Source organism: Mixophyes fleayi, chromosome 1 (assembly GCF_038048845.1).
Source record: "Mixophyes fleayi isolate aMixFle1 chromosome 1, aMixFle1.hap1, whole genome shotgun sequence".
Lineage (NCBI taxonomy): Eukaryota > Metazoa > Chordata > Amphibia > Anura > Limnodynastidae > Mixophyes > Mixophyes fleayi.
Window position 1 is genome coordinate 294,565,441 of NC_134402.1, and position 13,677 is coordinate 294,579,117.

General features: G+C 38.9%; 1 protein-coding gene across 1 annotated transcript in view; it reads right to left on the minus strand.

Moving 5' to 3' along the window:
* SLC28A3 (solute carrier family 28 member 3) overlaps positions 1–13,677 on the minus strand; it is a 63,406-nt gene that overhangs the window by 19,231 nt on the left and 30,498 nt on the right. Inside the window, exons 7-9 of the mRNA XM_075211059.1 lie at positions 10,580–10,693; positions 3,274–3,351; positions 2,935–3,015 (exon numbers count right to left, since the gene is read on the minus strand). Of these exons, the coding sequence (XP_075067160.1) occupies positions 2,935–3,015; positions 3,274–3,351; positions 10,580–10,693 (273 nt within the window). The remainder of the gene's footprint in view (positions 1–2,934; positions 3,016–3,273; positions 3,352–10,579; positions 10,694–13,677) is intronic.

Sequence of the window (13,677 nt, forward strand, 5' to 3'; positions counted from 1 at the left end):
AAAGTATTCTCCACTGCGCTTGAGTAAAATACATCCCCCCTCCTTTCCCAATGTCATGGCTTGTGGAGTAAGCGTGGATAGCTCTTCGCTGTTCCTCCATCCTCTGAAGCATATAAAGGGTGGCATTCCACCTTGTTACTAACCCTTGCTTCAGCTGGTGACAGGGCAACTTAAATTGTTCTTGCAGCTGCTGCAATCTCCTACATGCTGTTGCAGAATGCCGAAAATGTGCTGAAATTTTTCAGGCCACAGACAGCATTTCCTGCACATCCCTGTAATTTTTTTTAAAAAGCTCTGTAACACCAAGTTGATTGTGTGAGCAAAACAGAGTAGCCTGACTCTAAAAGATCTGGAGTTGTTTGGTAGATGCTGCTGCTATTTCTGCTACTGAAGGCGATTCACCAACCCAGTGGGCTGTCACAGTCATATAATCTTTAGTTTGCCCAGTTCCGCTTGTCCACATATCTGTGTTTAGGTGTACAGTGGGTAGAATAGCATTTTGTAGCCCAATAATTTCCTAATCTTCTGGTCAGGTGAGAATTGCTTGTCTAGTAAAATGGTGTCTAGATGGAGTTTGGTAAAGGGGACACAGGGCCTCAATTGTCTAAAGCTGTATTAATTGTGGATATTGGACACAGATCTAATACTAGCATAGTCGCCTTGGCACCTGTAATCTGGGTGACAGCTTTCATACTTGCTTCCTCTTGCAAAGGATTGTTTAACAGTCAATTGTTGTTTTAAACTACTAGTAGTCTTCTTCTTGGTCTGCTTCTGGGATGCAGCAACAGCAGCCGGCCTAATGCTCAAGAATTCTTCAGAGGAATCCTGGATAGAGGAGGAGTCATCTAGCCATAGCAACTTGGATGCAGAATCACTAGTAAGGATATTGATGAAAAAGGTGTGTTCATTGTAATTGTAATTGCAGGTGCTGTGGCTTTACAAATGCTACAAATGGCTACACTACTGTTGCCAGGATTGGATAAAAATAATTCCACACATAAAAACTGGATTTTTTGGTTTTATGCCCAGGCATGACAATGGACTTCTTCTTATCACTGACAAGAACTGCTTCCACTGGTACAGGACTTACACAAACAACATCAACATCATCCTCATTAGCAGAGTTGTCAGATACACAAACATCCCCCTCATCCTGTTGAAAATCCCAAGTGGCATCCTCAGTTTCTATATCACCAGTTACACTTGGGCTGCTCATCATTTGCAGAAATGGTGAAAGGAGGCTTCTTTATGAGTACAGTATCAGAAAGGTCAGGCTTAGATATAGTACTTGTGGATAGACTCTCCTCAGTCATTTGTGACATTTCCGAACGTACAGTTTCGTCTACTGCCTTACTGTTTATTTCCAACTCGGCTCTACATATGAAATTTTTTTTATGTCTCAGAATGACACAGTCTTACATCATCATCACAGACCTTAGAAGAAGATGCCTCACTGACAGTTGCAGAAGTAGCAATCATACAGAAAGCAAAGGCCTGATTCTTTCCTTGCCACTGCATGTGTAGAATCGCATGTTGGCAATTTTATGTTTTTCTACAGTTATCTTTCCCTTTATTAGAGGTGTTTTTTTCTTTACCAAAGTAAAAGCTTGTTTTTTGGATTTCAGTTTCCCTGACTTAAATCTACTAAGCACTTGAGCATAGGCTTTAGTAGATGACGTAGATAGACTAGTACTATCATCATGACTTGTGCCAGCAGCTGCTTGGTGCTCCTGCTCTTCTGTCGACTGAGCATGATCCATATCAATGGCACAGAGCAATGGCACTAGAGACTGGAGAGTGACAAGAACACTGCTACCCCTCCTGTGTCTGTCTGAGCAATGGTGCCGGATCTCCGGTGGACGAAGGTGCTTATGGAATCCAAAACCCGCGAGATCTGATGATGCGACAATGACGTTTTGCCTCAATTTCAGTTCCGAGGATGCGGGAAAGTACCGAGCAAGCCCAGCTTGGCACTCGGATTTGCACTGTACGGGGGCTCGGTTTTTAGAAAACCGAGCCTGAGCATCCCTAGTGTAGATAACGGATGCTGAATATGCCGAACACCCAAACTAGCGAACTGCTTGTAATTAGAGGTTTGCCGATGATTACCAGACACTTACTGAGACTTTAGTAGTCACTCAGCCATAGATTAGGATTTGCTGAGACCCTTGTAGCAAAGATAAAAAAATTATTTTTTTTTGTACACATGTTGGGACATTGTTGCTGCTGTATTAGTCAGGTTATTTAAGTTTAAATGATGCTTTATAGAAATTGCATGCGTAACATATAACATAAAAGGTTTTTGTACACGATAGCAAGTTCTAAGTGTTTAAGGGGTGTGTCTGCTGTCAAGTGGACACATTTATCACCAGGCGCGGGCTGGGAGAGGGAAGCCCGGGGGCACACAGACGGCCGCATCGCATGACAAGGGATGCGGCCGCGTCATTGATGACGCGGCCGCATCACCTGTCATGTGATGCGGCCGCCTGTGCGCTGACGCAGCCACATCTAGTGTCATCAGATGCGGCCGCGGGTAAAAATGTGGTCTGTTGCATCCGGGGGGCGGATGGCCAGCCTACCCCCCAGCCCTAATAGCGGTCTGACTGAGCGGCCCGGGGGGCCGCTGCCCCCCTGCCCCCCGGGCCAGCCAGCCCCTGTTTATCACTCATTTATACCTGGACACATCTTCAACTCTAAATACGGCACAGAAATGCATTCAGTTGCATGTGACTTTTTCAATCGCAGGTTACGCTTAAGCTTGCATTCCACTCTGAATCAGGCCCAAAAAGTTCTGGTATTTTGGATAACTTGCATATATCTATGTATATTATCATAGCACCTGTGTAATCTCATTTTTACAAACATCTTTAGATACAAACACATACACACACACACAGATTTATAATATACATATAACAAGAAATACATGTTTACCTTTTTAATGAGCCACTGCATAAATCCAAGAAAATAAAGCATTGACATGATCATGCTGAAGAATATCACAATTGGCAGAACCTGTGTCAGGATAGTCACAAAAGAAAAGAGTTAACTTAATTTAACAAGTTCCAGCACCTATTATATGTTAAGTTCTGAACATGGATAATACAAACTCATGTAGTACCAGCTGTGTGGATAGAGGTTTGACTGTACCTCGAGATCAGGTGAATAACCAATACAATATTTTATAAGCTTGGGAGCTAAAAGGGGTAGCGGGTTATAACAGAAATAGGTTGGTAGTTCCAACCCTCAGTTTCAGTAAGATAATTGTCTCACCTTAAAAGCAAAAAAGTGATCAGTATATTTTTCTCCAAACACAAACTTTGAACCTGTATTTGAATACTCCAGGAAAGTCTGGAAAGAAAAAAAATTAACACATTGTAAATACTTGGTGTAGCCAATTTTTTATCAATCACATCATAATTTGTATTACATTGTAATTCAAATCTAAAAATACGGCATTTACTTATTTTTAGTACAATAGGGGACAAAGTTTCTCTGTTACCATTATCTTATACAATGTTATAATTTCCCCCAAAACTGTTCATACAGTAAATCCAAAATATTAGAAACAGCTCACATTTAGCATTTTCCTTTACAATAATCATACTTGAAATGGTTTTATTAACCGAGGAAAAGATACATCCAAAATTCAATCTAAGCATTAAAATCTGAAAGTGAAACAATAAAGATGAATAATTATCAGAGCAAAACAATCTTGGAAAGGTTTTGTCTGCAAAATCTTTGACTGCTCTGACATGTGTTTGGAAATTCCTAGAGCTGACCGCACCTCCAATGATGTCATAACACACACAAATTGGTGTCACACATCACTTGCCACTGGGACACTTTCCGTGCTAATTATTGGCAGTATTAACACATTTAGTAATAACAGGAAGCGCTGAGAAGAGATAACAAGATTACAGGGAAAAGAAGGCAGGCGGCTGCAGCACTAGTGAATTGCACATTCTATGAGTAGTCTTACTAGCCTGCTACATACGTTTGTATGACAGGAATATTTTTACACATTTATTCCTTAATGCTTTCAACAGAAACAGGTGGAAAGTAGGGTTAGAATTCCTTTAATACCTTCTTCTCCATGTACTCTACCACTGTACACCTACACCTGTGTATTCCTGATCTCATTGCTTTACCAAAGTCCATTAAATATCTTAATGTAATGACAAGTCATTAACCGTTACTTTCTTTTTCAAGCCATAGAACATTAATACATTATCTGCATATATATACTGGTTTAGATTCAGTTATTCTTTATACTGAGCCTTACCCAATTTTGGCCCACATTCTTAATTCTAATTGCTGTCAACATTTACATATTATAAATAATATTTTACCTTATGTATTAATGAATAGCAGGGTAACTCACTAACATTCTAACACTGCTCCTCACTTACATTTTTAACCCATTCTATCCTACGTCTCTGTACCCATTTGTGTTTCTACTTTCATCTATGGTGCATTGGTGTTATGACACCAGCCAACCAAATCACAACTAGATTGTGAAGCTGTTTGCCATTGGCCAAGCAGCAGATCTAATCTTCTGTTATGTTTTTTTTTTTTTTTAAAGTCATTGGTGGGTTACAACAAGATTTTCCCATGTTTTATAACAAGAAGAATATTTAGGGATTACAAGAAATAGTAATCTCTTGGTTTATAAAAAAACAAATTTCCATGGATTACAAATAAAGATAATTTCCTGTTGAATCACAAATGAAGGAACTTTCCAGAGGATTACCACACATATTCCCTTAGAGTACAAATGTTTCCCATTAGATTTGGATATATATTTAGGACATTTCCCATTGAATACATGAAAAATTGCCTTGGTTTACAATTTCTTCACATGGACTACAAGAAGATTTCTCATTTGATTACAAGTAAAGAAGATCCATTTAGATTACACAATAAGCTCCCCTGATGTAAGGTTTATTCATACAGGTATGGTGGATAATAATCCTTTTGCCTAGGCTGAAACAATGGCCTAGTCTACATGTATACACATGCTGCCTGACATATTACAACTTAACAATACAATATACACCAGTTTAAATATGATTGGCAATATGGGGAACCAGAGGTTCTTAAAAGTATGTTATTATAGTCCATACTTTGTGAAAAACGAGGCGCGGACTGGTTAAGGTAATATTAATACCTTGTTTCATCACAAGGTCAGAGATATATGAAGGGGAAGAGGTGGTGAGGACTTTGAAGGTAAGGGTGAGAAGCTTGAATTGAATGCTGGTGGTTGGTGCATTGATTTGCAGAGTGCTGCAGAGAGAGAGGAAGATTAGCTTTACCACCGTATTTAAGATGGATTGTAGAGGGAATACATATAGTAGGTGTTTGAAGTATTCAAAATGGGAGATAGTTAGAATGTATATAGTGTGCATGAGAAAGGGGCATATTCTGGCAAAGGAGGAGGTAACAATAAAAGTGACTTGATGTGTGTAGTGAATCTAAGGGGAGAGTCATGCATGACTCCAAGGCAGCAGGATTGGGGAACAGGGGAGATAGGGATATTCTCCACCATGAGGGAGACTGTAGGAGAGGTTGTAACACTAGGAGGATGGAAGATTATGAGCTCTCTTGAATATGTTAAGCTTTAGGTAACTTTGGGGTTGAGGTTGTTGTTTCAGTTGCTAAGTAGTTGGTAATATAACTGCAGGAAGGAGGGCAGGTGATCAGTATCACACTGCAGCTTACATTGGCGAATAACAGGAGATAAAGAATGGTTAATCATGATGTTTAGAACTTTAAACTACATAGAAACTGTTATGCTGAATATACCAAGCAAAACTTCAAGATTACAAAATACAGGCATAGATATTTTGCAATATATTCAAATTAGTTACACCTTTATCTGTCACTTAATTGAGCGTAAGACAATGGGTTCATTTTATGTTTTCATTTTTACTGTAAAAAAGTAAGCAGGCATAACTGGATTTTCTTGTGTGTACATATTGTACGTGAATGTATGTATTCAGTTGCCTTTTTCTTGCCTGGAATTAAAGTGTGACTAATGCAGCCGGGTGTAACTTTATTTGCCACTTGAAATAATTATCTTAGAATGACTTTTCTCCCAGAATTACAACTGAAGTTTCTGGATCAACAGGCATATAGAAAGCAGGTCGGTATACTTGTGTAAACGACGTGTGTCTATAATTGTGCAAGCAGAATTCAGACAAAATTTTTTCTGCACAAAATCTTTAAGCAATGTGCAACAATTATAAATTTCGTGGTCATAACTTAACAGAATAATGGCTGGTCCTGGCAAATTTATTTAGATTTCTTGTGGTAATTCACAAATATTAGCAACCGACACTTTTCCTACTAGAATTTGAAAGTGTTGTAAGAATTGTAATGTCCCCCAAAATGTAACAATTTCAATAACACTATACTTTATATCTTCATATATCATACAAAGTGTTCAAAATATTTCTTGTTTTACGCATATTTAGCAGCAATTACATTTTCATTGTCCATACATTTTGCATCTTGTGGACTGAGTCACAATCATGTTTTAAGAGGATAGGATGACCTGTGATAAATAGCAAATTAAAGCTGCACAGGGGCATTTTATCCCCCTTAAGCTGGGTACACACTACAGAATTTTCCACCAACTTTTTTTGCCGAGCGATTTTACATGCGATCGATGGTCCGATCGCTCGGTCCATGGACTGCATACACACTAGCCTTGTTTAGGACGATAAAGGGAAGAGCGGACGTCCCTTTAGCGACTTTTTACAGCCATGTTGTCGTGAACAATGATTTTAAGTTCGTACACACTGCAGCGACATTTGCGGGAAATGTAACGAGATACCAAAGGCATTAGTATAAAGGGGCAGAGCTTTCGCTAAAGTTAACACCCAAAGCTGCATAAAAAGAGAAGACTACACTGTCTCTTCATTCATTTCTATAAAATAGAAGTTTAGTAATATACATTTAATTTAGAAAAGCATTTAACTGCTAAAGTGCAATGCAATGAATATTCCCTAATAATAAAATCCCTTCATATGTAATGGAATGCTCCATTCTCAGTGGGCATCATCGCTTATTGGTCCACAGCAGAAACAAACGCCCATGTCTGAGTGTATAAAATGATAGAGGAACCTGTTTGGCGCCGAGGAGCGTCAGAAGATGGCGAGTGAGCAAGTGGCAGTGGGGGTTGCGGGTGAGGAGAAGATGTCAGTCGGGGTTACGGGTGAGGAGAAGGTGGCAGTGGGGGTTGCAACTATGGAGACAGAGACAGAGATAGAGTCAGAGATGGTGCTGGAAGGGCCAAAAAATGTTGGAAAAGTTAAGGTGGGAGATGGAGATACTCAAGAAGAACAAAGAGCAAATCCAATGAGCCCAAGAGAGGTGGAGATGATGGTCAAAGTACTGGACCAGGACGACAACGACATCAAAAAAGGTCAATAGCACATGTAGTGTACCTGTTAGAAGGACTTTATTTCATTCTAGTGTCACATAAAGCTAAATGCTTTGGGCACATACCTGTACCGTTATAATAACCAAAATGGCGCCTGTTTTCCAGAATGTACGGAGGTTAAGCCCGCTATTGTTGCGATTTCGCCACAGGGACCAAAATATAAACTGATCTCGAGTAGTGTGAAAGGTGAGAAAATGAGAGTATTTATGGCGTTGTATATAAATTACAGATATAGAAGTTAAATGGTAAACATTTTTTCATTTCCTTGTATCGTAGATAAAGAAATCAAAGGGAATAGAAACCCAAGCGACATCAAGACCTGTTCTGCCACAAACCAGTAGCATCTTTAAAAATACTAAATACTAAAAATAATACTCTGCAGTACTCAGCTCTCTGATTGGTATGGGTGCGCTCACTTCTCATGCGGATCTTTCAGACAGCTGTGTGTATTAAAATTTTTGTACCTTTTTCCTGCAATAAAAATGTTGCTTGAACACTGTGTGGTTTATTCTGGGTACTTCACAATTATAAGTTAATCAAGGTTAATATAACTTTAATAGGTTATAAAGGTATAAGTGTATAAAGAGTAAATATGAATAACACACGTGCTTTACACAAGTGTAATGGTCTGCAGCCAGACAGGTGCAATATACGTCGATACAAAACACTAGTCAGTGATGTGCGGATTCCGCACAACGTGGGATTAGGATTGACATAAAAAATTAACATACACACGCCCCCCAGGTCGAGGAAGTATCGGAGGATTGTCGTGGATCAGTCGGAAGTTTATACACACTACACAACGGAAACGAGATTGGAACAAAACTATTAAACGGTACGACCAACCAAATGAGGCGACAATCGTCCATTTGGGCAGACTTTCGACCATCGTGTCACTGCACACACTGATCCGAGTTTTGAACGAGCGGTAGTATGTCGGTGATTCAGCCGATTATTGGACGAAAACCGGGTAGTGTGTACCTAGCTTTAGATTGAAACTTGTGATTGGTCCTCTTGCTCAATCACTCTCTATGCTGCCATTTAAAGGTGGTTAACTTAATTGATTCGCTGTCTCTGTATTGCAGAGTTGTCTTAGTCGAGGGAAAAACATCTGTATGTATCAGGTCCTCCAGCTGGAGGCAGGAGTGGGGGGTGATGGTGATGGAGTTTGTGTATGTGCCCTTACTATACTGCCTTTCACTAGGTGGTACTGTAGCATTAAAATGAAACAAAACATGGCCAAACAATTAATTTAGTCCAAATTGCTTCTTTGCTTTTCTGGTGATTCGAAATGACACAAACTGGCTGTATGAACTTTATTTTGCAAAGAGGTGCAATTTATACCACAATTTTACTGCATCCTTTAGATAGGAGCTTCACATTAATATTCTGTGCTTTTGGAAAATCCTGCTTGCTCCATCCTTGTAGATCTTACTCCCGGTGTGATGCTTCTTGTTTACCTCTACTCCCCTTCTCAAATCATTACACTGCCTGTCACATCTAGTCATGTCCTCACTGAGATAATCACACAAATGTACAGGTTACTGCTTCCAACAAGACCAGCACACTTGTCTCCTGAAATAATCTGTGCTTCTGTGAAAATGCTGAATACCTGATTGACTACAGTTTTTTTTTCTGCTTATGCTTTCCTGACAATTTTGGACATTGGACAAGCAGGAGATGAAGATTGAATGACATAAAATATTCAGGCCCTAGAAAAATGACCCTTAAAAGATGGATATCAGTTACAGTTTTCATTCAAATGTTTAAGGAAAACACACTGATATTACATTATTTAGTATCACTCAAACTACCATGAGGAAAGGAGCAATCACTAAGAGTGACATCAGAACATGACCTCAACAAGGTTCATGCAAAGTTATGTTACACTATTGTGCAACCAAAACGTTTTCTTGCTTTCTGTCACAGTAAGCAGAGTCCATATAATTAAAAGGATCCACTCCCTTGTACCAATAAAGTAAAAGTTACTCATACTTGTAATAGTGGTATGAGATCCAGGTATAATTTCCTTAAACTCACTTTACAAGTGTCTTAATTGAGAGAACATGTAAGAAGTGCTGTTGTCTCTAAAGTAACAAGACATTAATCTAATGCTGATTTAGCAAATCTTTTTGCCATTTGGGTTCTACCTGTCACCTTTAATATATATAATTTCTGTTCTATCCAATGACTATTCATCTGGTTTAAGAGACACGTTCAGGTGGGAAACAAGGTTGAAGTTTTCCTCTAGTTTAGAAATAAGTAACAGTTTTTAAGAACATAAATTAAAATGTTATATGTATTTTTTATGTATATAAGTGTATAGCTTTTGAACCCTATTGATATAATGATATATGAAAAATGGTGAAAAGGTCTTTTAAAAATCCTGATTATGCCCCTGGTATCAAGTCTGGGCTTTGAGTAGCAGGTTGGCCCTTGTTTTACCATTTTCTGTTTCATAATTTACTATCGGTGGTTTGTAATTCAGATGGGTAATTTACTACAGTTCATTTACTGTTTTGCATTAAGGTGCAAAGTTTGCAATGAACCACAGGAACCATCATCCATGCTACCGTAACCCAACTTCTGTTTCTGGTTTATTACCTTCAGTATTAAAAGCTTCACATACAAGTCATTGTATCCTAGATGATTGTGATAGCATCTATTATTATTGTTTATGTATTTAGTACCTCCATATTACACAGCGCTGTACAGAATTATTCACGTGTCCTGCTCCACTAGAACTTACAATCTAAATTTCCTATCACATAAACACACACACACACACACACACTGGGTTGTTGGACGAAAATGGAGCACCTTTAGGAAACCCACCAAAACACGGGGAGAACATACAAGCTCCACACGGATGGTGCTCAGGTGGGAATCAAACGCATGGCCCCAGTTTGTGAGGCATCAGTGGTAGCCACTGTGCCACCGGGCCACCCAAATTGAATCTAGAGTATAGACCAGTGTTTCCCAAACATTTCATGACACCAGTTTATAAAACAAGCTATCTTCCCATACTATAAAATAAATGGCATGTATTGCTTACATTATTTTGGAACAGGTATTTATTTAGATTTATATTTGTTTTTAACATGAGGTTCTTTAAAGTTGTCAGCTTCTTACCTGCACTTGTATCCCAAGCCAGTCAAATGCATCAAATCCTGGCTTCGTTCGTAAGATAATTAGACCTAGAAGGAATTGTAGTCCAATCCCCCAAAATACTTGTCGCCAATTAACCTTGAAAAATAAGAGATGTGTTAATCTATTTATTATATATAGATTCAATGTTATTTGACAAAATAAAATCCTGATAAATGTCTGCTTAATCACCTTTAAAACTTGAAATTCCTTCAAGCAATGAAAAAAAACTACTAAAATATTATACAGCTAGAAGGATACAGTGCCCATAATTGGTAATAAACAGAGTATATTTTAGAGTCTATTTTAGGACATCACCACGTGTTAGAGTCAAACATCAGAATCAGACTGGATATCATGATGTGTGAAAAGTGATGCGTGATGCATAATGAATGAAGAGGAAAGAGTGATGATTGACGAGTCATGAGTGAGGAGGAAAAACTCTTCACTGTTCAGGGATTCCCAAAAAGTAATGAAATATGTACAGATGTTGCAAACATTAATGACACCCAGCACTTCACATTATTATAACTGGAAACATATCACATTGCGTTGCAGAGGCTTCAATGTAATTCAGAATTAAATGTTTTATACATGCTGTACCATTTTCTACCACCAGATGTCATAGCGCTTAAATTCCCTTTGATCTAAAATTCAAATTCAAACATCATTCATTCATGAAAACCAGCTCCCCACTGAAAATAATTAAATGAAATACACAGTGTGCTTCATCACCCATTAAATAACTAGCACCAGTTCTTGTAGACTGGGCTGGTTACCGCTTTTGTAGGGAGACAGATAGTGTGTTATCCTCCTTCAAAGTCGATAACTGGCACCAGAAACATGCATGTAAACCAACCCCAGCACAAGGCTATGCACCCCCACCAGGGAAAGCCAGCCCCATGCTGAATAGCACTAGGGGCTAGATTTACTAAACTGCGGGTTTGGAAAAGTGGAGACGTTGCCTATAGCAACCAATCAGATCCTAGCTTTCATTTATTTAGTGCATTCTACAAAATGACAGCTAGAATCTGATTGGTTGCTATAGGCAGCATCTCCACTTTTTCAAATCCACAGTTTAGTAAATATACCCCTATGGCTCTTCTCGACCTTCTTGGTGTCAGTTGAGTTCTGAGTAATGAGTTATATTAATAATCATTATTTTAGTTGAACTACAAAATTGGGTTTGCTGACATTTGTTGAAGTACAAGTGCCAGCATACCCATGTGTGCCTGAGATTATCCGCTGCAATATCATCTACAGTCAAAAGGTGACATTGCACCATCAACACTAACAACTGTACATTATTTTTCACTTACTGAAATCAGCACTATGATAAAGGTGAAGTCAATTAGGAGCACACCTGTTTGCCTCCTTTATAAGTCCCTACCTATCTTCGCACATGCAAATTGGAATTTAATTTCTCTGTTGGTGCATCAAGAATCCTGTTTTGTTTGCTTGTTTATTGACTTTGGCTTTATCTCTCACAATTCTACATTCTCCAAACCATCAACTTCAGCTTTTTCTCCCATGACCCGTCCTCTCAGGACTAAGCTCAGTTACCGGTTATGGTGTATTTCTGATAGCTACCTTAACCAAGTGGTTCTCTCTGAGAGTAACCAGCACTGTGACACTGCCAGAGCACTGCAAGCACCAGCATGCCCTGGCAGTTAAGACCCACACAATAAACTAATGAAAAATAAATGCGTCTCCTGTCTACTCCAATGTTAATTATTACCTGCTGATCAAAAAACATCAGACAATAACTCAACAAGAAACTCCTGTTTAAAATGAGGGTACCCCTGTTTATCTTTGAGCTAGAGAGGTGAGGTCACTCTGGGCTCTTTTAGTGCTTACTAGCTGTTTAGCCAACCAGGAACGGCAGTGTTAGAGACTGCTCCTGATTGCCTGCCAGACAGAGATAAATTTATTAGGCATCGGAAAGAGCTTGTGTCCGATCCGTCTTGTCCATATGGCTTTTTAGCTTATTCCCCATATGGATTACGTTGTTTCAAAGAAAATAAGATTTTTAGGTAAGTATTTATTAGGGACATAAACACTGATGAAAACTTATTGGAGGCAATATTATTAAAATTATTAATGCAGACATATTAATTATTTATTTGATCCTAATGGGACACAAATAATTATGTATTATTATAAAGGGGCACATTTTTTTAAATTTATTTAGATAATGGGGAAACTTTAGAAAAAGGGAACATTATGAACTATTTATTTTATTAATCGTGGCACTAAATGTCCATATGCGCTGCTGCCTATGTGCACACTGGTGCTTGTAGCTATACAAGTAGCAGCATGCATGAGCAGTCATAGGATGTTGGAGCAACTGCTTGAATTTTTCCCTGGCAGCCACCTGCCAGGGTTACCCGGAGGGGCCAGTGCTACTAAGCATTGCACCAAGACTCTAGGTGTGAGGATAATTTGTTTGGGCTACCCCTAGAGGACCAGGCCCACAGCTGAGTAGTAAATGGAGGGGGGTATTTTTTTTCACATTTATTTAAATCTTTTTTTTTTTGCTATTCTGACAGGCAGATAGCTGAGCAGCATGCAAGTATGAGTTTGAGCTACTTCATCTATCAGAACCACTGTCACCATCACTTCCATGTTTCCATCTTCCACTGTTTCTCTTCAACATTTATATCATGTGTTCTCCACATCTCTACGTTTGTACGTTCCCTTAGCCAAGGGACTTTTTTTGATGCTTTATAAATAAAGGATAGTAATAATAATAATAATAATAATAATAATAATAATAATAATAACAATAATCTGTCTCTATAAGTGCATGCCCATGTTCCAGTTTTGGAAACAGCCCCTACATAATCATACTGGGGCTAATGCAGAGTGGGAGGTATGACAGTTTGTATAGCATATCTTGGGTGACATCGCTATGTCCATGCCCAGAGTGTGGGCACAGACATATGAGCCTATGCAGACTTGTGTGATTGTGGCACTTACGCCTGGAGAGGTGGGATGGGTGAGGGAAGGCCCGGCTCATGCAGACAGGTAGAAATATGTATATACATGCCTTATGAGGTGTATCTTTTGCACCGGCTACAGGG